Source organism: Rhineura floridana, chromosome 9, assembly GCF_030035675.1.
Source record: "Rhineura floridana isolate rRhiFlo1 chromosome 9, rRhiFlo1.hap2, whole genome shotgun sequence".
In the NCBI taxonomy this organism is placed as follows: Eukaryota; Metazoa; Chordata; class Lepidosauria; order Squamata; family Rhineuridae; genus Rhineura; species Rhineura floridana.
The window spans coordinates 13640696-13664813 of NC_084488.1; the positions used below are offsets into that span (position 1 = coordinate 13640696).

The 24118-nt window shown below is 47.7% G+C and overlaps 1 protein-coding gene across 3 annotated transcripts in view; it reads left to right on the plus strand.

The window, feature by feature from the left end:
- The window catches only part of TBC1D19 (TBC1 domain family member 19), a 142603-nt gene that overhangs the window by 38007 nt on the left and 80478 nt on the right, over positions 1–24118 (plus strand). For all 3 annotated transcript variants that reach the window (XM_061584409.1, XM_061584408.1, XM_061584410.1), the window contains one exon: positions 3515–3627. In XM_061584409.1, the coding sequence (XP_061440393.1) occupies positions 3515–3627 (113 nt within the window). The remainder of the gene's footprint in view (positions 1–3514; positions 3628–24118) is intronic.

The window sequence follows — 24118 nt, forward strand, 5'->3', positions numbered from 1 at the left end:
ATATCTCATATCCACCGTATTTCATTTGTTCTCTTTGTTTATGATATGTCAGCTATATGTTTTATTCTCATTCAACACCAAGCACTTCAGATCTCCAATCTGTATGTTGTATCACTCTCAAAGAAAATTGTCTGATATGGTTAGATCTTTGATCTGTTTAGCTCAGTATTGTCTATCATAATTAGTGGTAGCTATCTAGGGCTTTAGACAGGATGTTCTCTGCCACTGAACTACAACCCTCCCCCCCAAAATACTTTAATGTGTACAATTTCCTCTATGCCCTTTGGTCTCTTTAATTGCTTGTGTCATTCTGTAGGCTTGTTGTCAAGTTCTGCTCCATTCCCATTTAAATGACATGGAGCATTTACACCATCATCCCTTAGGCATTAGGAATCTTAAGTCATCTTGAACTGGATGGTCCCAAGCTCCTTTCTTCTTCCCCCTAGAAATAAATTTAAGAGCTGATCTGCAGCTTTTTTGATTTTGTGACAGCAAGCTGATCAGTGCCAGAACCTGCAATCTGCCCTTGCTGCTCTGGGTATAAATTAGTAGCTTCCCTTGTCAATTGATGGCTGTCAGCTGCTTTTCCTATTGTATAAATATCAGCTCTTTGATACAGGAGTTGTACTGTACACTAACATTAAACTGTGCATTCTTTATCTCTTAATATGAGAATTCAGCATCTCTCTTTGGGAGGTAGTTCTCAACTTCATCCAGACAAAGATAATAAAGGTTACCACCAGTTCTTTTTCTCTTAACTGTGAATTATCTAGTGATGTTTAAATTATTATTAAATTTGTTATTTCTAAATACACTAAAATCTTCTTCTAAAATATAAGGAAGACTTAAGAGCAATAATTGTCACCATAATTGCTAAGGTGCTTCAGTGGAGAACAAATATCCGTTATTCTTGATTCTGGTGATGCTTTCTGTTTTGGGGTGAAAAGAGCACATCAGAAAAGCCTGGTATTATGAATTGTGTTCATGCTAATTTATATATCTTAGAATGATATGTAACTGGATGCGGTGCAATCACATCTGTTAGTTTCTGGTGCAAGGAACTGCAAAGCAGAAGCAGACCTATACACCCGAAACAGATTAGTACCTGGGTTCTTTGATTCCTGGTACTTTGGGAAGAATGGAAGACAGAGCACATCACCAAGGCAACTGCCTTTTCAAACCTACCGATGGGATGCCACTGAGGAAAAGCAGCACCCAGTTGCTCCATGCCTTGGTTCTTGGGACATGAAAAGAGTTATGTAGCCCCAGAGGAAAACAGGCTCAAGGCTAATGGTTGATGCCTAAGGATTCTGACCATTGGGGGACATGCCACTATGTCTAGGAATAGTGTTTTATTAGAGTTGAGAGGATAATGGGCTTTTTAAAATTGTTTATAAAATGATGAGAGACTAATAGGATACGATTATATGATGTTGGGGAGAGTTGGGCTACAACAGAACCATACCTTGTAAGCAAGGCTAAAATAGTAGGAGCTGGAGGGGAACAGGAAAGAAGTTCAAGATATATAGATACAACAAACCTCTCTGAGGACTTGAGTGTATAAATCTAATACATAAATAAAATCAAGCAAGAAATTGTTGATAATGACTCTGCAGCCATCTGCTATAGTGAGAGACAAGAACATAGACCCTGTTCTTTGGAAATGCCATACCTTCAATATGCAACCTGGAGTTTGGGAAGACCATATAAGAAACTTAACAACGTGCAGCCTAAAGTCTTATTCATGGTCTTCAACACATAATGCTAAAGTACAATCCTTGCTTTAGTCTACAAGAGGTCGAGGAAAAAGTACTATTTGATAAAAAGTATATCTTCATTTTGTGTGGTAACATTTTTTTCTAGTAAGCAAGTTGGAACAAAGGGAAGCATTCTTCCACCGCGTAAGGTTAATACTAGTAAGAAACTCGCCTAGCTTTCTGGATGTGGGATCGGAACAATTCTTCAAGGAAAAAAAATATTTCCAAATCTTAGTTGATTTCAAGGCAGTTATGAGCCACCAATAATTTAAATCAATGTAATGCAGTTTCTATTAAGGTAAATAACAGTTTGGCTCAGTAGCGCAGCTGCAATCCTGTATCTACTTATGTGGAAGCAATCCCCCTGAACTCTGTCTTATTTCTGTGTAAAGCTTGAGTTGTTGGTGTGGTATTTCCAGTAGGAAAAGAAAAGTATTAATTTAATGTACAAAGCAAGCTTGAGATTCCATTTGAAATATTGGATCCAGTTATGGTCACTTACATTGCAAGTATGCTAAGCACTTCAGTTTAGGAAATAATATACAAACTGGGCATTGATGGCCACATGTGATGATTCCATACACATCTGTTTCAGTGTATGTGGCCCATGCTGCTGGGTGACATTAATAATGCTTACTGCACGCCTCCCCTTAAATTGCTTTGGTTTAATGTGAAGGACAAAAGGAGCAAAACAGCCAGATTGAAAAAGCTAACTTTATAAGCCCACTGGACCCAAGTAGTATTATGATCAGTGGCTTGGATCCTAAGAGCCTGTTGTATGAACAGAAGACATGACCAGTTCCACAAACCATATGCAGCCTGACATGCCTCAAAACCTGGATGTTGAGGATTTTTTGAAAGTGACTTCTCAGAGAATCCAGGGGCTTGTAAATGGGAGAAAACTGGTGAGCCCACTCAAATGGAAATACCTGCCATTCATGCAATGGAATATTTGTCCAAATGTTTAATGAAAAATAGCATTTATTTAAAATATTTATATACTGCTTTTAAGGGTGAAGGTAAGAAAAACCCCAAAACAATTAAACATAACACTAAAATAAACAGTAACAGAACCATCAAAATACTAAGAAACATCCAGCCCAGTAAAATTCAGTTCAGTAGCCTAGTAAAAAGTGTTTAAGCAAACAAACAAGTCTTTAGGCACCTTCTAAAGCCTAGCAGTGATGAGGCTTGTCATTCCTCAGTTGACACATTCCACAAATATAGGACAACTGTTGAAAAAGCACCTTCACTTTTTAGATTTGAAAATACTGTGAATATCCCTGAAGTGAAGAGAAAGTACAAGATATTTTCTGAGAAATACTAAATAATGTCAGAAACTAGTATTCCTAATCCATACCAGTGAGTTTGGTGATGCTGAACAAATAATTCTTTTAGTTATGTTAACTGAGAGTGCAGTCTTGCACACATTTGCTCGGGAGTAAGCCTCAAAGAATTCAATTTGTCTTACTTCTGAGTAAACATGTTATAAATGTGATAATTAAGCAAGTGTTTCTAGCCTTAAAATCCCTTTAATTTTAAAAACTTTTTGTGTGTGATTCAGCCTCCATTTCTGAGATTCTGTGCAAAGTCTTCATATTCTGCGTAGATCTGCATCAGATAGCTAAAAATTGTGATACCTTTTCCTGCCATCTTAAATGTGCTTGAAGAAACACTCTTAAGTGAAATGTTAATAAAAACTTGAAATGTGCTTGTATGTCTTTTACATACATAACTAACATCTAAATTTCTTGTAGTTTTAATAGAGCAGGATAGTGCAGCAGCTCAACAATACGTTCGGCAGGGATGTCCAAATTCGCTACGAGCTGAGTTGTGGGCACTGATTCTGAACGTTTCTAGTCAACCTGAGGTAAGTAGGAAAAGTGGATTAAAACTATGGACGTGCGGTGGCTACATATCCAATACTGTAGCTAAACTATAATGATGTTTGGCTGCAGTATTAAGCATTAGGCTGATTTTGCTTTATTGTGTAAGATCACACAACGGTGTTTGTATTCATTTAACAACGTATCTCAGACTTTTTGCATTTGAGTCTCCCATTCTTTAGTTTACTCTGTGGGCCTGTGTTACTGTACAGCAAGAATATTTTCAGTGTGGAGATTCCCATGCAGTTGTGTGCAACTTATTATGACCTGTGAGGATCTAGCATTAGAGAAGGAATAGAACACAACAACTCTCTGCTCTTCTAAAGCTACACAGTTTTGGAACAAATCAGATGCTTCCCCCCACAAGTCATACTGAGATTATGGGGGAGTGGAGGAACATGAATTCAACAAATCTAATGTAGATTGGGAGAGTGTCCTTTTTTAAGAGACACTCAGCTCACTCATGTAAAGGAGGGAGACTGCACCTTCTTCAAGATCTTCGCTTTTCTTTGAACTTGGGGCTCTCCAGGGATCCTATTCTTTTGTTTGAGAACTACTATAATAAAGGGTAGCATGTCTTACATTGTTGCAGTATTTTTTACTGCAAAGTACTGTGCTCAAATTTCACCTTGTCATAAACTCTCAGGGTGGCATTGGCAAACCACTGTCGGCCTCATTCCCTCTCCCTTTGCAGCCCGGGAATAATAATAATAAAGTATCTTTCAGGACTACCCTAACCAAAGTATTACTGAGATAATGCTTGTGGAGTAATTTAAACGCTCTAATGTGTGCTATATTGATTACGATGTAGTAACAGCCTTCCAAATCAGTCAGGAAAAATTATGAGCCCATTGACTAGCCTGCCTTTGACACATGTCCACTTAACAACTTTGTGGTACGCTGAAGTCCTGAAGGAACCCAAACCAGACTCTGTCCAGTTTTGCCTAATGGTGATTCTTAGTTTGTCACAGTCAACCAGGTGAGTGGCTAGTTGTGAGCCTGTTGCAAGCTAGCTGCAAGTGGTGGCTCATGGGGAGTTGGGTGAAGGCAGTGGTGTTCTCCCGGTGGCAGCACTACATTTGTTGGGACAGGGATGGAGCAGGGCAGTGTGGCAGAAGTGACATTGGGGCAGTAGCCCCATAGGTGCCCAGGCACTTGTGGAGTTCTGACCCAGAGCTCCCATGGCCTTGTCCTGCCTCCTCCCCATCCTAATGAGTGCAGCACCTCTGAGAAGAGGATGCCTCTGCTTCTGCTGCTTCCATTGCCCATGCCCCCCCTCCTACAGGCCACTGCAGCTGCTCTGTATGCTCTCTCTGTATGTCCTATCTCTGCAAACTTGGTAGAACTGTGTGAGTTAATTGAGCCTTTCAAATAAGAGAGAGAAGCTTATTCCTTGCTGCGAAAAATGTGACTAGTAGCTCACATTTATCACACGCCATGAAATGACTCCATAAATGAGCTCTTGCTCCCTGGTGTAATGCTACTCCTTCCGCCCCATACCCTTTCTTGTCCTGTTGTTGTCTCTGCTACCCAACTTTCCACATCAGTGTTTTTTCTGCACGTGCTTCTGTTTTTCCCTTACTTACTTCCTGTACTGCTCCAGATAATGCCCTGAGCCTTCCTGCTGTGCCAGGCCCTCTCCTTATTGAAAATGGGCTTCTCCATATGCCTTCTCTCCTCCCTACAGTAGTGTGGGGCAGCTACTTCCTTTTGTCTTTGAAGATGGGCAGATCTTCTGTTTGCATAATCGTGCCTGCCAGTACAGGTTGAGCAATAGCACAAGTGTCACATTCACCTACTGTAGAGGTGGAGAAACTTTTGGCTTCCATGGACCAGATCCTTATCAGGATCGGCCTCACGGACCAAATTTGACATGTAGATTGCCCCAGCTGCCAGTCAGAATCCCTTGTGTGGGGTTTCCAAGTGTCTGACAGCCAGCTAGCTGGTGGGCAGGCACTTGGGAACCGCAGCGCAAGAGGTGTTGCTAGCTTCTTTATCCCCTTCATTCTCCTCTACCTTTGGAAAGTGTGAGAAAGAAACTTGCAATTTACAGGCTTTCAAAGAAGCAGTGGTGGGGGGGAACGAAGGACAGAAAGAAACTTCCTTTGGCTGCATGTGCCTGCTCCCTGAGCAGAATTTATCCCCCACTTGTCAGCTGATAAACAGGTGTTAAATCTTGCTGGGAACAGGCACCCATAGCCAAGGCATAATTGAACCCCACCCATCCACCAACCAGCTGACATCATGTAGTGTCAGCTGATTGACAGGTGTGGTTTGGGAAGAATGGTCTCAAGGGACAAATTAGATTCTCTGGCAGGCCAAGATTGGCCCACGGGCTAGAGATTCTCCATTCCTGATCGATTGACATAATTACCAGTGAGCCACACAACTCCCCCTCCTGCCCCTTGTGTGTGTTAATTTAAGTATTTTTTTAAAAAAAATTACAATTGGTTTGAGAGTTACTGCACCTCCCCTCCACATACTCATGTAGCTCATTTTGGGCTCCTGCTGGGAGGAAGGGCGGGATACAAATTAATTAATTAAATAATAATAATAATAATAATAATTTTGCTTTCTACTATAATTTTTTTTTGCTGTGTTGCTCTACCTCTCCAGTGCTTCAGTGCACATTGCCTTAATTTTTCCTTGCATACACAGCTCTGCTATAGAGGTCGTAAATCTTCCTTTTAATGATGGCAGAATATTGTGCTACAGGTACTTGGTAACATGCGTGATCGTTAATATAGATATGAAAATACCATTTTTAAAAATTGAAACTTCAGAGTACTGTAAGGGAAGGATAGATCATGGTTAGGAGTAGCCTCTGTGTGTGTTCGTGTGTGTGTGTATGGTGAGAGACAGAGAGAGAATGAGTGAAAACAATTTATCTTGTTCCTTGCTTCATGTATTTGGTAGTGGATTGGCAATAAGATGATAGCTGTATGTCACGATGAAACATACTTCAGTACTGAATTTTTTAAAATACTGTTGCAAAAGACTTTGCTAAGTCTAGGGGAAATGTTTGGTTTTCTGGTACGTATACTTAAATCAGACCATCAAGAAGAAATAGTCCAGATCTTTTGTTATAGTGAGTAATGGATTATATATTGTTAAAACAGAAAGCACTGCTATAATAATGAATAATTTTTACAGTACATTTGTGATGGCTAATCTAGCCTTTGAATTGTTCAAAATTATTTTTACAGTTAAAGCCTTGCTTTATTCCTCTTTTTTCAATATGAGGCCGGCCATCGCTGCGGGTCTTAGCTCCACCTATCTGCAAAGGCAAGAATGTTTTTGAAGTCAAGACTAGGGGCGTCAGGCCCCTCCCACTCTCCAGTTCATTCTTGCCTTCGTATCGAACAAGTTTGTAATCCTTGACAGCGTAGCTTTAGATAAGTTTCTGTGTTTTTTGTTGCTGTATTTGTCTGACAGGGGGTGGAGGTATTGTTACTTGTGTGTTTACTGAGTGTTTTCCCTTCCCTCTGTCTTGTATCTAACGTTGTCTTGTCTATTCCTGGGGAATTACCTTGGGGGAGTTTCTCCCTTGCCCGGGCTGTTTATTTCCCCAGTCGTTCGTCCAACGGCCTTCAGAGAGACCGCGGCTGCGGTTCTCTCTATTCCCAGCGGGAGCTTGCGGCTGCAGCTCCCGCCGTTACCCGCCGCTTGCCTCGTTTCGTTCCGACCTCAGCCTTCTCCTGGAGCCTCCTCTTGTGGCTTCTTCCCTCCCGTACCTGGCCGTTTAAATAAATTCCTTCCCGGGGTCTGCCGAGGCTTCTCTCCTCACGGTGGTAGCTTTTTCGGAATATCCCCTCGAGAGCCAGTGACTGCGGCTCTCTTTTCAGCAGCTTTTATCCGTTGGACTGCCTTGAGCCTCGCTGCCTTGCATTCCACGCCACGACTGTCTCTGCAGACAGCGGCTGCAGCTGCTTCCTACTGCTGCCTTAGTGGCTGCATTTTCTCCCTAGCCGCTCCCTGACTGAATTTCTGCACCGCGATTTGGCTTATCGGCCCCGCGGCTGCAGCACTAGCTGGTGTACCTCAGTCCGCCATTGCTCCTTCATTGTCCGCCATTTTCGATTGTTTTTTTCCCGTGCCTGCCTCGGGCGCCATTTTATTTGTCCCTTTTCCCTCTCCTGTACTAACCAATACCAGGCTACCAGGGCTCCCTGTATGTGTGGGGCAGTTAGGACCCTGTAGATATACAAGGGCTATTTTCCCACATGACTATTGCTGCTGCTGATTGCTTCTGTGGCTGCATCTCAAGTCTGTGACTGTGATCTACACTGTTTTCAACTATACCCTGCTGTGGCTGTGTGCTGAAACTATTCATACTGCGCACAAGTTGAACTGTACATTCTGCCCCATCTATGGCCGTGTGCTGAGACTGTGATAATCTGCACATGTCTCAGACAGCCAAGCCACAACCATCTAAGGCAACTAAGACTAAGCATACCAAAGCACTGGCTAAAACTAAACACCTTTCCAGCCACAGCAAACCCAAGTGTCCACGCTATGCTTCTGTCCTGACCCCCACCACAGCAGTTCAGGAACAGCTAACGGATATCTTTCATTCCCCCGCTGCTTCTTCCGATGAGGAGGACTTTGCTGGCTTTCCTACTCAGTCAACAGTTAACCAGCCCCCTCCCATATTGCCGCCCAGGGCTTATCCTACGTCACAGCCCACTGAGCCACCTATTCAGGCACAACCATCTGCTTCAACGGGGCTGCAGCTGTCTCATGAGTTTCTTTCTCAACTTCAAGGCATGCTGTCATTTTTTACTCAAATGCAGTCACCACCACAAGTTCCTGCCATACCTCAACACACTATGGGCCAATATGTAGGTCATGAGGCAAATCCTTCCTTCTCCCCAAATCCTTTTGATGTAGCTAGAGGCAGATGTATTGATGACACTTCATATGGGGAGGAGTCACCCTTTGCTGATCAGGCCGAAGGCGACAAATGGAGTGACTCTTCAGAACATGAGGAGGATACATCGTATCGCTTGTTTAATGCCTCAGATTATCAACCTCTAGCTCGCAGGGTAGTTAACACCCTTGGTCTCCAAGCTGCGCCCCCAACAGCTGCCGCTCCAGCTATTAAAGGAGCCAGGGTCCTCAAATCCCCTGCACCTACTGAGCATTACATCCCGGTGCTGGATCCCATCGCTAAACTGGCCACTGAAGAATGGTCTCATCCATTCCAAACTCGCCGCTTCAAGAACCTGGCTGACAAACTTTACTCTCTAGCTCCTGACTTTGCCACCAAGTTGGCCGTTCCCGGCATAGACGAGCCAATCGCTAGCCTAGTTTCGCGATCTCTTTTGCCTAGGGAAGGAGAATCCCAACTCAAGGATGCTACTGAGCGAAGATTAGACTTCGCTGTCCACAAAAATCACGGGGCCACTGCTTTCTCTATGCGAGCCTCCGCATCAGCTTCCGTCTTCTCCAGGGCAGCAATGATGTGGCTGGATGATCTTCTAGAGGACCCTAACTCTGATCCTGCTTCTCTCAGAAGGTCACTGATAAAGTTGTGCAAGACAGCGGCATTTGTAGCTGATGCCACTTTGGATGCCACACAACTGGGGGCACGAGCCATGACGGCTCAGATAGTCGCTCGACGGACCCTCTGGCTTCGCCACTGGCAGGCTGATTCTATGTCCAGAGTGAATCTTTCTAGGGCACCTTACTCCGGATCTCTGCTCTTCGGCGAGGAAGCTCTAAAGGCAGTGCTGGTTGATCCCAAAGACGCTCACAAACTGGTTTTGGCCACTGTCAAGAACATCGAACATAGGCCTTTCAGGCGATTTCCCCCCTTCCGCACTAACCAGCCCTTTCGAGGAACGCGGCCAGGAGGACGAGGCCGCGACTTCCGATCCTATGATTCCAGTTCTTTCAGGGGAACCTGGAACCGACTTTTCCAGGGCAGAGGTCAGTACCAAGGGCGCAGAGGTACCTCATCGTCCTCATATAGGGGAGGGTCTCGCCAGCGCAAACAGTACTAATGCTCTACCTATTGGTGGCAGACTGCTTATGTTTGGAGACCAGTGGCTGCATCTGACTAAGGTCGCCTGGATCAGGGACCTTTTTTGTTCTGGCTATGCAATAGAGTTTTGGGCGACTCCACCAGACAAATTCCATCCATCTCCTTGCCCCAGGGCGCCGGCCAGGCACAGCATCATGCAGACAGCCATACATCACCTCTTGGACATAGCGGCGATAGAGCCAGTCCCTACAACAGAGAGGTCGGAAGGGGTGTACTCCCTCCTATTTGCTGTGCCCAAACGAGATTTGTCATGGAGGGCGGTATTGGACCTCAAATTTGTCAACCGATTTGTAACATACCGCAGATTCAAAATGGAATCCCTCCACTCCATTACTGAAAGCCTGCAAGAAGGAGACTTCCTGGTTTTTATCGACCTAAAGGAAGCGTATCTCCATGTGCCCATTTGCATAGCCCACAGAAAGTTCCTTCGGTTTGCTTTTGGCCCCCAGCACTTCCAATATAGAGCGATGCCGTTCGGCCTCTCCTCTGCCCTGCGAGTTTTTACCAAAGTGCTTCTCACCTTAGTGGCTTACCTCCGGATTCAAGGGGTCCATCTCTACCCATATCTGGATGATATATTAATACGGGCAAGCTCTGAGGAGCTGGCTCATCGCCATTTAACGTTCACCCTCAATGCTTTGCAGGCCTACGGCTGGCTTGTCAACTTCAACAAAAGCCATCTTCAACCGACCCAATGCCTACTACATCTAGGGGCGATGTTGGACACCTTGCAGGCGATGGTGTTTCTGTCTCCAGATCGCATAACTGCCATCACAAACATCGCGAGGTCTTTGATGCAACAAACAACCGCAGACGTCATGCTTCTAGCCAGGGCGCTCGGAATGTTCATCTCTACCATCCAAATTGTGCCATGGGCTCGAGCCCACTCTCGCCACCTTCAGTGGGCTTTGTTGCCTTTTCAACAGGACATTGCCAACTCCAATCATCGCACAGTTCCTCTGAGCCCCACACTGCGCCTGTCATTCCACTGGTGGACGAGGGTCCAACATCTTTCCAGAGGCACTCCATTCAGAGAACCTCGCAGGACTGTTGTCACCACGGACGCCAGTCTCATCGGCTGGGGAGCACACTGCAACTCCCAGTACGTTCAGGGAGTTTGGTCCACAGCAGAGCAGACTCAGAACATCAATTGGCTGGAGATCAAGGCGGTCCACCTAGCTCTACTTCATTTTCAGTCTCTCTTCCCTTTGGACCATGTCCTCATTCGAACGGACAACACGTGTGTAAAATCACATTTGAACAGACGGGGGCACCACGTCCCGTCCTCTGCAGGACCTAGCTTCCCTCATTTTCGTCTGGGCAGAACAACATCTACAATCCCTAAAAGCAGAGCATCTCAGAGGGATTTGGAATGTGACAGCAGACTGGCTCAGCAGACAACAGGTCTTTCCGGGAGAATGGAAACTTCATCCGACCATTTTCCATCGTCTCCAGCGTCGGTTCGGCATCCTTTCCATCGACCTGTTTGCTTCCAGTCGCAATTACCAGCTTCCCAGGTACTTTGCTCGATACCTGGACACAACAGCGGAAGCAGTGGATGCTCTGTCCATACCGTGGCCAGACGGTCTTTTGTACACCTTCCCTCCCATACCGCTATTAGCCAAAACTTTGCGGAAGGCGCAGAGCGAGAGGGCACAGTTGGTTCTGATAGCACCATATTGGCCACGCCGACCGTGGTTCTCGGATCTTCTTGCAATGTCAGTGATGGATCCTTGGACACTACCAGTCTGGCCAGACCTTCTATCCCAGGGTCCAGTATAGCATCAGGACCCCACTTGGCTCAATCTAACAACATGGCATTTGAATGGGGACATTTGAAGTCGGCTGGCCTGTCTGACGCTGTTATTGACATTATCTTGGCCTCGAGACGACCATCTACCACCCGCATTTATCAACATACTTGGGTGGCTTTCTCCAAGTGGTGCCAGTCTCACCACTGCGATCCATCCCAGGCCACTATACGTCAGGTGCTTCAATATCTCCATAGCGGCTTTATGATGGGACTCAGACCCAACACTCTACATCAACATGTGTCCACTCTGTCATCCATTCTCTCAGTGTCCTCTCCTGAAGCCCCTATTTCCTCACATCCGTTCATTAAACGCTTCCTCAGAGGCACTGCTTTACGTTCACCGGCCGTAATTCACCGTTTTCCCTCATGGAGTCTGTCCAAGGTCCTACAAGCTTTACAACGCCCTCCGTTTGAACCCCTTAGGACTGTGCCTTTACGTCTACTGTCCTTCAAGGTCTTGTTCCTGATCGCAATCACTTCTGCCAGACGAGTTTCGGAACTGGGCGCATTGTCTTCGGCCCGCCATCTCTGTGTTTTTCACAAGGACTCTGTTGTGCTGAAAACTGATCCTTCCTTCCGTCCCAAGGTCAATTCAATTTTCCATTGCAATCAGGACATTGTACTACCTTCGTTTTGCCCGAACCCCACTCATCCTCTAGAGAAGGCTTGGCATTTGTTGGATGTTTGGAGGGCTCTCAAGACCTACTTGTCTAGGACCCAGGAGATTCGACGAACGGAGTCTCTGTTTGTATCCTTTCATCCAAGGTCTATGGGGCATAAAGTATCCAATTCTACCTTATCCCGTTGGTTAAGGGCATGTATTACCTTAGCATATGAGTCCCTTAAGCTGCCAGTTCCAGCTAGTATAACAGCTCATTCTACTAGGTCAGCTGCCACTTCGGCTGCTTTTGCCACTAATGCTTCTGTTGCTGATATTTTCAGGGCTGCTGTTTGGTCTACCCTTCACTCATTTATAAGGCATTATAAAATTGATCGTTATGCCTCTGCCGATGCCTCTTTTAGCAGACGAGTGTTGCAACAGGTTCTTAATGACGATTAGCATGTGGGTGGTTCCTCCCTATTATGGGCTGCTTTGGTACATCCCGCAGTGATGGCCGGCGTCATATGGAAAATGGACCATTGGTCTCACCTGAAGGGTGATTTTCATATGAGGACGGACATCACGACCCTCCCAGTTGGAGGATGTATCGATTTTTTACTAAGATGTTATATATATTAATGTTACGCTATTGTATTTAAAGTTACTAGTGAAGTCAAGACTGCTAGTTCTGTTATATCGCTATATTAGAGTCATGTTATTATGCATGTTATTTTCCTGCTGGCAGGCCTGTTGGCACTGTTCTTGTATTTTTAGACTTTTTTCTATAGACTTGCTGCGAATGAACTGGAGAGTGGGAGGAGCTTGACGCCCCTAGTCTTGACTTCAAAAACATTCTTGCCTTTGCACGATAGGTGGCGCTAAGACCCGCAGTGATGTCCGCCCTCATATGAAAATCACCCTTCAGGTGAGACCAATGGTCCATTCTGACAGTACACTGATGAAAGAGAAGAATTGTAATTGGCTGACTTCATTGCACACTATAATATATTTATTTTTTCATACTAATGGTATTTTAATTTTACTTAATTTGTGAAGTAAAATATCTGAAGAAATGATCAGTTAGAGCTGCCATGTGGAGACTACTTGAAGTGGCTCCACCAGTGCCCTGTGTACTAGCTCACCACTCAGATCTGTCCCATCACATGGTTTGTCTTTACCCTTGCCAAACATTACTAGCAGTCGTTTAGAGTGTTGTGGATACGAGCGACATAGTTTAAATCTTATGGAAGTGAGGGGGAGGAGCAGCTAAAGATAAGTGATTATAAGCATTGCAAGCCGATGCAAAACACCACAAACCTAAATCAGCTGTTCTAAAACTTGTTTTCTTGTGGACTAGTTAAAAATTGTTGGTGGTCTCAGACCACGTAATATATTATTTATTTATTATTTATTTATTAATTATATACCGCCCGACTAGCAATAGCTCTCTGGGTGGTGAACATCAAAAAATACAATAAAATTACACAATCTCATAAAACAGAATATATAAAAACTGTACAAACTGAAATCAGATTACAACAATTTAAAATTAAATTAACTTAAATTAAAATGCCTCAGAGAAGAGAAAGGTTTTAACTTGGCTCCGAAAAGATGATAGTGTCGGCGCCAAGTGCACCTCCTTGGGGAGACTGTTCCATAGTTCGGGGGCCACCACTGAGAAGGCCCTAGATCTTGTCACCACCCTCCGGGCCTCCCTATGGGTTGGGACCCGGAGGAGGACCTTCATAGTAGACCGTAGTGAACGGGCGGGTTCATATCGGGAGAGGCGTTCTGACAGATATCGTGGTCCCGCACCGTATAAGGCTTTATAGGTTAATACCAACACTTTGAATTTTGCCCAGAAGCATATGGGAAGCCAGTGCAGGCGAGCCAGAACAGGTGTTATATGCTCAGACCGCTTAGTTCTTGTTAGCAGTCTGGCCGCCGCATTTTGCACTAGCTATAGCTTCCGAAACGTCTTCAAAGGTAGCCCTACGTAAAGCGCGTTGCAGTAGTCCAGACACGAGGTTACCAGAGCATATACCACTGATGTGAGGTCTTCCTTACTCAGATAGGGACATAGTTGGGCTACCAACCGAAGTTGGTAGTATGCATTCCGGGCCACCGAGGCTACATGAGCCTTGAGTGAGAGGGAAGAGTCTAAAACGACTCCCAGACTACTAACCTGCTCCTATAGGGGGAGTGTAACCCTGTCCAGGACAGGGTATATAACTGTCAGCTCTACACTGCATCAGCAGTGCCGGTGGGGCCTGGAAATTCCTGGGTGGTTGGCAGGGAAGCAAAGTCCTTAGCCGGCAGTCTGGTCATAAATCTGCCAGGTCTAGGAGGAGGGGAGCTGATAAGGGCCAGGCTTGTCCGAAGCGTACTTGCCGAGTCATTAGTCCAGAAGTGAGGTCAGTAGAGGTCCGGGATCAAGTGCCAAGGGGTCAGTCCGAAAGAGGGTGCCAGGAAACTAGGAACACACAAGCCACGCCTGACGTTGCAGTCAGCAACAAGCTGCAGCCAAGGTGTGCCTTATAAAGAGCAAGGTTGACAGCAGGTGTGAGTCCTCAGCGTTTGGGCCTTAAGGAGACAGGCCTGCCTCTCTTCTGCCTGACCTTCTGCTGTCTACGTTCTGCAGGTGAGGGGGGAGTATCCTGTTCACTGTCTGTGTCTGGCTGCGGGGCCTCTGCTGTATCTGGGGTGCTCTGCAGCTGAGGGGGAGAAGGAGCTGGATTCTCAGGAGGCTCCTCCATGTCTCCTTCTGAGTCTGCTGCTCCTGGGTCTGCTGCTGTTACTCCTGAGTCGTCCTCATCTGAGGAGTCCTCTGACGGGGGCATGACACCATCCCCCGCCCCACGACCAACCCTCCGCCTCCCACCGGGGCCCGGCTTATCCGGGTAGCGCTGGTGGAAGCGCCGGACCAGACGAGGGGCATACACCTGCGTTGCCTCTTCCCACGAACGTTCCTCAGGGCCGTACCCCTGCCAGTCTATGAGGTACTGGAGGCGGCCACGATGCCTCCGGGAGTCCAGGATCTGTGCCACTTCAAATTCCTCTTCCCCGTTGACTTGTATCGGAGGCGGGGGCGGCGGTTTACTACTCAAGGGGTGAGGTGGGAGAGCGGGAGTCAGCAGTGATCTATGGAAGACAGGGTGAATGCGGAAGGAGGCAGGGAGTTGGAGCCGGAACACCACCAGGTTAATTTGCTGGGTGATCTGGAAGGGACCTACGTTCCGAGCCTCCAACTTGTGAGACGGCCGTTGCGAACGCAGGAATTTGGTCGAGAGCCATACCCGGTCCCCTACCTTCAGCGGCGGGCCTGGTTGGCGGTGGCAATCAGCAAAGCGCTTATACACGTCCTTGGCCTGCTCCAGCTGCTCCTTCAGGACTGCCTGCAGGGCCTGCAACTCCTGCAGCATGACATCCGCAGCGGGGACCGGCGATGGGGGTCGCACTGAGGGGAAGAATCGGGTGTGGTAGCTGTAGGAGGCAAAGAACGGGGTCTGGCGCGTGGAGGCATGCACGGAGTTATTCTACGCGAACTCCGCCAGCGGTAACAGATCCACCCAATTGTCCTGTTGGAAGCAGGTGTAACACCGCAGGTATTGTTCGACGGTGGCATTGGTACGTTCTGTTTGTCCATCTGATTGAGGGTGGTGGGCGGAGGACAAGTGGATCTGGACGTGCAGGGCCCGAAACAGGGCCTGCCAGAACCGGGCGGTGAACTGGGCTCCTCGGTCAGAGATCAGGTGGTCGGGAGTCCGTGCAACCGGAAAAGCTGGGTCAAAAACAGTTGCACAGTTTCTGGGGCAGAGGGTAGTCCGGCACAGGGGAGGAAATGGGCCATCTTAGTGAACAGGTCTACGACTACGAGGATGGTGGTCATTCCCCGGGAGGCTGGTAAGTCCGTGATAAAATCCAGGGAGACCGAGCGCCAGGGCCCTGGGGGGGTAGGCAGTGGGAGCAGGAGCCCCGGGGGCTTGCCGGGGTGGCTCTTGGCTTGCTGGCAGGTATCACAGGCCGCTACATAGTCCTTGACGTCCACTTGGACCCGGGGCCACCAGAAATCCCGTAGGACCAGGTGGAGGGTTTTATACGTTCCAAAATGCCCTGCAGGCTGGCTGTCATGGCAGAGGTGGAGCACCTCTCCCCGCAGAGCTCCCTGGGGAACGTACAACCGGTTTCGGTGGTAAAAGAGGCCCTGATGCAAGGAAAAGGGGCTGTCTCGGGCGGCCGTCCCGGACTGGAGCTGTTGCTGCTGGGCCAGGGCATAGGGGTCCTTTTGCTGCTGCTCCTGCACCCAGTCCAGGAGGGGTTGTGGTTGGTGTGTAGCGGCGAAGTTCTCTGGGCGGAGGATTGGGCGAAGGGGGCGATCGACCTGCTCGGCTCGGTATTCCGGCTTGCGAGAGAGCGCATCTGCTAGGGTGTTTCGGCGGTCAGGGAGGTAGGTGACCGTGAACTGGAACCGGGAGAAAAACAGGGACCACCGGATCTGGCGTTGGTTCAGCCGTCGGGCGCTTTGCAGGTGCTCCAGGTTTCGGTGGTCCGTTCGTACCTGGACCGGATGGCATGCCCCTTCCAGGAGATGACACCAGGTCTCGAAAGCTACCTTGATGGCCAATAACTCCTTCTCCCAAATGGTGTAGTTCTGTTCCGAAGTGTTGAGTTTCCGGGAATGGAACGCACAGGGGAGCAGGGACTGCTTGCTCCCCACCGGCTGAAGTAGGACCGCTGCCACTGCCTTATCAGATGCATCGGCCTCCACTATGTAAGGTCGGGTAGGGTCGGGTTGCTGGAGGATGGGTTCAGATGTAAAGGCGTGTTGGAGGCGCCGGAAGGCCTGTTGAGTGGCCTCCGTCCAAACAAACTTCTCTTTGCCTCGAAGCAGGTCTGAGATGGGCGTGGTGAGTTCGGAGAAGTGGGAGCTGAACCGGCGGTAATAGTTGGCGAAGCCCAAGAAGCGCTGCACATCTTTGGGGCTTCGTGGAGCTGCCCAGTGGAGGATGGTCTCAATTTTGGCGGGGTCCATCTGGATACCCGAGGGCGAGATCCGATGCCCTAGGAAATCCACGGTCGTGAGGTCAAAGGCGCATTTTTCGAGCTTGGTCAAGAGGCGGTGCTCCCGCAGGCGCTGCAGCACCGCTCGAACGTGCTCCTTATGTGCCGAGGGGTTCCGCGAGAAGATCAGGATGTCATCCAAGTAGATCACCAGGAAGCGGTCTAGGAGGTCCCAGAAGATGTCGTTCATGAAGTGCTGGAAGACGGCAGGGGCGTTGCACAAGCCAAACGGCATCACGGTGTACTCAAAGTGCCCATAACGGGTGCGGAAGGCCGTCTTCCACTCATCGCCCGCCCGCATACGCTCCAGGTTGTAGGCCCCTCGCAGGTCTAGTTTGGTGAAAATGCGAGCGCCCCGCAGCCACTCTAACAGTTCTGGGATCAGGGGCAAAGGGTAGCGATTCCGAACTGTAATCTGGTTGAGGGCGCGGTAGTCATTGCACAGCCGGAGTTCCCCACATTTCTTTTTGACAAAGAGGACAGGGGCGGCTGCAGGGGACGTGGAAGGGCGAATGAACCCTCGGCGCAGGTTCTTGTCTAGGAACTCTCTGAGGGCTGCCAGTTCGGGTTCTGACAGGGAGTAAAGCCGGCCCACGGGAATCTTGGCTCCGGGTAGCAGATCAATGGGACATTGTCGTAAGGACAATGGGGCGGCAAGTGGTCTGCCTCTTGCTTCCCAAACACATCCGCGAACTCCCGGTACTGCTCTGGTAAGGCCTCGAGCGCGGAGCTTGCCTCCCGGGTCATCAGGATGCGCTCCTTTGGCCTCCAGCAGGTGGCTTGGCAATAGGGGGATCCGAGGGTCAGCCGGCCCGTGGACCACTGGATGATGGGGTTGTGCCGCTGGAGCCACGCCAGGCCCAGCACGTCCGGGAAGTGGGGTGCGGCAGCCAGGTAGAACTGGAGGCTTTCCTGGTGCTCCCCCAGGGCCACGTCGAGTGGCACTGTCTCCTGTACTACAGGGCCCGAGGCGAGAAGCCGGCCATCAATAGTCTCCACCAGGAGGGGGCGGCGAATGGGTTGACTAGGAACCCGGTGGAGCTTGGCAAAGGACACGTCCATAAAATTGCTGGTGGATCCCGAGTCCAGCATGGCGGGTACTTGTAGGGTCCCCCTTCCGGGGACTGTCAGTGCGATCAACACGGTCAGATGCTTGGGCGGTGAGGAACTGAGGTGGCAGGCCCCTTGAACCACGAGGCTGCCCCGGCTCAGGGGCCTGTGAAGGCCAGGGCATGGACTTTTCCCGAGGCAGGGGCTGTGGGTCGTTTCGCGGAACACTGGGCTGCAAAATGTCCCGGGGCTCCGCAATACAGGCAGAGGCCCTGTTGCCGGCGTCAGCAGCTTTTTGGCCGCAGAGAGATGTGGTCGAGCCCCTCCCAGCTGCATCGGTTCTGCCGGGGGTGTAGGGTCCTTGCCGACGGGCTCCGAGGGCCCAGCCACTGGGGCTGATGCTCTGTAGACTGGCCGGGGTCGGTTGGCAGCACGCCTGCTTTCCAGCCTCCCGTCAATCTGGAGACACAGGCGTATGAGGGCGTGCAGGGTTCCAGGGCGCTCCACCCTAGCTAGCTCATCCAGAAGCTCATCCGACAACCCCTCCTGAAATTGGTCCGTGAGAGCTGCTTCGTTCCAGCCCAGGTTTTGTTGTAATAAACGAAAGTCTGTTACATATTCCCCCAAGGGGCGTCGGCCTTGCCGCAGCCTGCGTATGCGGCGGTTGGCTGTAGCTGATTGGACTGGGTCCTCGAACATAGCCTTCAGTTCTCTGGTGAAGGTGGCTAAGTCGTTGAGCACGGGGCTCCTCTTGAGGAGTAGGGGCGTGGCCCATCTAGCTGCGGCCCCGGTGCACAGGTTAATCAAGAATCCCACCCGGGTCTTATCATCTGGGAAGGCCTCTGGTCGTAACTCCATGAAGAGCTGGGCCTGGGCCAAGAAGGCTGGGAGCTGGTCGGAAGCCCCAGTAAATTTCTCTGGGAGAGTCACAGGGCACTTGGCTCTCCCTGTAGGGAGAGGGGGTGGGGCTGCTGCTAGCTGGGTTTGCAAGCCTTGGACGGCCAACAACAGCTGGTCTACTTGTGAGCGCAGGAGCAAGTTTTCCTGCTGGAGTTGCTCCATGGTCAGCACTTCCCCCACTCCCTCGTTTGCCTGCTTTGTTTTGGCTGACTGCAAACTCAGCTCTACACTGTGTCAGCAGTGCCGGTGGGGGGCTGGAAATTCCTGGGTGGTTGGCAGGGAAGCAAAGTCCTTAGCCGGCAGTCTTGTCATAAATCTGCCAGGTCTGGGAGGAGGGGAGCTGATAAGGGCCAGGCTTGTCCGAAGCGTACTTGCCGAGTCAGGAGTCCAGAAGTGAGGTCAGTAGAGGTCCGGGATCAAGTGCCAAGGGGTCAGTCCGAAAGAGGGTGCCAGGAAACTAGGAACACACAAGCCACGCCTGACGTTGCAGTCAGCAACAAGCTGCAGCCAAGGTGTGTCTTATAAAGAGCAAGGTTGACAGCAGGTGTGAGTCCTCAGCGTTTGGGCCTTAAGGAGACAGGCCTGCCTCTCTTCTGCCTGACCTTCTGCTGTCTACGTTCTGCAGGTGAGGGGGGAGTATCCTGTTCACTGTCTGTGTCTGGCTGCAGGGACTCTGCTGTATCTGGGGTGCTCTGCAGCTGAGGGGGAGAAGGAGCTGGATTCTCAGGAGGCTCCTCCATGTCTCCTTCTGAGTCTGCTGCTCCTGGGTCTGCTGCTGTTACTCCTGAGTCGTCCTCATCTGAGGAGTCCTCTGACGGGGCCATGACAATATCCACCATCTGATCAGAGAAACCATCCACCAACAGCATCTCAGTCTTATCAGGATTGAGTCTCAGTTTGTTAGTTCTCATCCAGTCCATTGTCGCGGCCAGGCAACGGTTCAGCACATCGACCGCCTCACCTGAAGAAGATGAGAAGGAGAAGTAGAGCTGCGTGTCATCAGCGTACTGATGACAACACACTCCAAAACTCCTGATGACCGCACCCAGCGGCTTCATATAGATGTTAAAAAGCATGGGAGACAAAACTGAACCCTGCGGGACCCCACATTGGAGAACCCACGGTGTCGAGCAACGTTCCTCAAGCACTATCTTCTGGAGACGACCCGCTAAGTAGGAGCGGAACCACTGCCAGGCCGTGCCTCCGACTCCCAACTCCACAAGCCTCTCCAGAAGGATACCATGGTTGATGGTATCAAAAGCCGCTGAGAGATCAAGGAGAATCAGCAGAGTTACACTCCCTCTGTCTCTCTCCCGACATAGGTCATCAAACAGGGCGACCAAGGCCGTCTCAGTGCCAAAACCGGGCCTGAAACCCGATTGAAATGGATCTAGATAATCTGTTTCATCCAATAGCGCCTGGAGCTGGTCAGCAACCACTCGTTCCAAGATCTTGCCCAGGAATGGAACATTGGCTACTGGTCTGTAGCTGCTGAAATCCTCTGGGTCCAAGGAAGGTTATACTTTTTTGGTTTGTTCTACACATCAAAGCAAATACCTAAGTTTCTTTTAATAAATTTAGTCTTGCCTTTAACTGGTTATTTTTTTAGGGGAAATTAGTAGACCGTAGTAGAAAATTAACTTATATAATGAAAATCATTGACCCTAGGCTATGCCCTTATTAGCCTGTTTAATAATCTGGCTCTGGTCAATTAAGATCTTGATCTCAACTGCGAGAAAAAAAATAATCAAGTGTAGGGCAAGATACAGATATTCTAGACTATTTTTCTATATTTTAATGGACTACCTGAGTGGAACTTGCAGACCACCAGTATCCACAGAAAACAGTTTGAGACCTTCTATCCTAAATAATATAACGCATGAAGAGCCTTGCTGTATCAAGCCAAAGGCCTTCCTAGTCCAGCAACATGTTTCCTGCTGAAGCCAACTAAATGCCAATGGGAACCTCAAAAGCAAGACATGAGGGCAGTAGCTTTTGTTTGTCAGCAACTGGTATTCAGAGACACTCGCCTGTGATTCTAGCAGTAGCATAGCCATCATGACTAGTAGTCATTGATAGACATATCTTCCATGATTTTAATGCCCTTTAAAGTCTCCTTACCTGTGTCACCACATCTTGAGGGAAACATAGTTTAAGTATGTGGTGTGAAGAAACATTTCCTTTCATCTGTCTTGAATGTTTCACCATTCAGCTTATAGACTGACCCTGGATTCTAGTATTATGAGAGAAGGAAAGTCACACTATGCATTGTTTTATAAAATTCTGTCATTCCCTTACTCATTTTTTTTCTAAACCTAAAAAACCCCTCTGCACTAGCTATTGATACCTGTAAGTATCAAGAACATTTTAGTATGAAAATTGTGACTGCAGTGGGTGATATGTATGTTTATTATACAACAGTAGAAATACTGTATTTACCATGTAACTTTTAGAAGGGTTTAAAACATAAAGTAAAGCTTTTTCTTTTTTCCTTTTAATGGAATTTTATTGGTTTTCACATATAGAATACAGTAAAACAACTAACATAAACATAACAGAAACAACCAAAATAAAAAACCCTGACGGATCTCTTACAAGATCAGCATAGTCTGTAAACACGACACGGTCACCATACGTCAAATGACATAGTCCCAATCTCCCTTCAGGGGCAAATCATCTAACCTACCGCAGAACATAACTACAATGTACATAAAGTTACATGTCATTTCTCTTCTTTACTAGTACAGGAATTGGCCAGTACCCACTCATATAATTAACATAAAGAGCCAGGATCCTCCATCTCTTCCCGTTGCTGGAACCATACTGTGGAATATGACACTGGAACTATCCTCCTATGTTCTTGTGTGTTTGTATACTAGAACTCTTTCTGTTTCAGTCATGCTGTTAAGGTTTATCCCTAAAATTCTGCCTTGTGCCATTTGGAACTGAATTATGGTTGAGCTGCTTTTTCTTTATTAATGCATGTCATTTTCAGTTTTTCCTTCTCTAGATTTATAAACTTACGGCTTTATTGAGCCTCTAAATTTAATTCAGGGAAATAGATTTTCTTGTTAGAAGCTGAAAAGTATGGCAGGAGTTTTTTGGGAGAAGTGTGTGAGCATCCAAATATGCTTATTTCAGAGTAGAACATCTAATTTGAACAAATTTGTGTTCCATGAAGCTCAGGTACAGCTGCCAATTTGCAGTTCAGTACAGCATTACAAATTGGTTGTTTACAGAGGTACAATTCAAAGATAAACAAAAGGGTAACTTATTCATGCTGCAAAGTTTTTCAGCTATTTGAACACTAGTCTATAGAACATGTTGAGGATGTGTTTGAAAGATAGGATATACATTTGTAAAGAACCATGTGGAAAACTATAATCTGTTAGGGTTTTTATGCGTGCATAATAATAGAAAATAGCCATATTGCAAGGGGCTGAGTATTTAATTCAGCCAGTCATCTTAACACTGAAATTAACAGCAGAACACTGATAGCTTAAGATGTATTTTTTATTATTATTATTTATTATTAAATTTCTATACTGCCCCATAGCCGAAGCTCTCTGGGCGGTTCACAACAGAATAAATACATCAATATACAAGATGTATTGTTCACTTCTTGAAGAATTACAGCATTTCAGGACGTTCAAGCATGTATACCTGCTGGCAATATTATTATTATTGTTTATTAAATTTCTATGCTGCCCCTCCTCCCAGAAAGAACCCAGGGGACAAACAAGGGACAAAATGGTAAAATCAACTTAAAACATCTTAAAAGCATCTTTTTTAAAAAAAAATCATCAAAAACATCTTAAAAAGCAATTCCAACACAGATGCAGACTGGGATAAGATCTCTACTTAAAAGGCTTGTTGAAAGAGGAAGGTCTTCAGTAGAAACTAAAAAGATAACAGAGACAGTGCCTGTCTAATATTTAAGGGGACGGAATTCTAAAGGGTAAGTGCCACAGCACTAAAGGCCAGCTTCCTATGTTGTGTGGAATGACCTCTTGATAAGATGGTATCTGCAGGAGGCCCTCATGTGAGAGTGCAGTGATCTACTGGGTATATAAGGGGTAAGACAGTCATGCAGGTATCCTGGTCCCAAGCTGTATAGGGCTTTGTACACCAAAACCACCTCCTTGAACTTGGCCTGGTAGCTAATGGAAACCAATGCAATTCTTTCAGTAGCAAGGCAACATGTTGGCGATATCCTGCCCCAGTGAGCAGTTGTGCTGCCACCGTTTGCACCAGCTGCAGCATCCAGACCAACCTCAAGGGCAGCCCCACATAGAATGCATTACAGTTATCCAGCCTGGAGGTTACCAGTGCATGGACAACAGTGGCCAACCTATCCCAATCCAGAAACAGCCACAGCTGGTAAAAGGCACTCTTAGCCACTGAGGACAGCTGGCCTTCTAGTGACAAAGATGGATCCAGGAGCACCCCCAGACTACGAACCTGCTCTTTCAGAGGGAGTATGACCCCATCCAAAGCAGGCAATTGACCAGTTATCAGAACTCAGGAGCCACCAACTCAGCACCTTCATCTGGCTAGGGTTCAGTCTATTGGCCCTCATCCAGCACACTACCAATTTTGGGCACTGGTCTTGCATGGCTTCTCCCAGTGCAGATGTTACAGAGAAACAGAGCTGGGCATCATGAGTATACTGCTGACACCTTGCCCCAAATCTCCTGATGACTCTTCCCAATGGCTTCATATAGATGTTAAACAGCACCCCAAAGCACAACTGCCATGGGGCCAAAGGACAATCATCCAATGCTATTCTCTGAAACAGATCCTGGAGATAGGATCTGTACCTCTGATACCCATCTCACCAAGTCAGTTCAGAAGGATACCATGGTCAATGGTATCAAAAGCCACTGAGAGATCAAGTAAATATAACAGGGTTGCACCCCCACTGCCCTTCTCCCGATAAACATCCATCAGGCGACCAAGGCTGATTCAGTCCCATAACCAGGCCTGAATCCAGATTGGGATGGG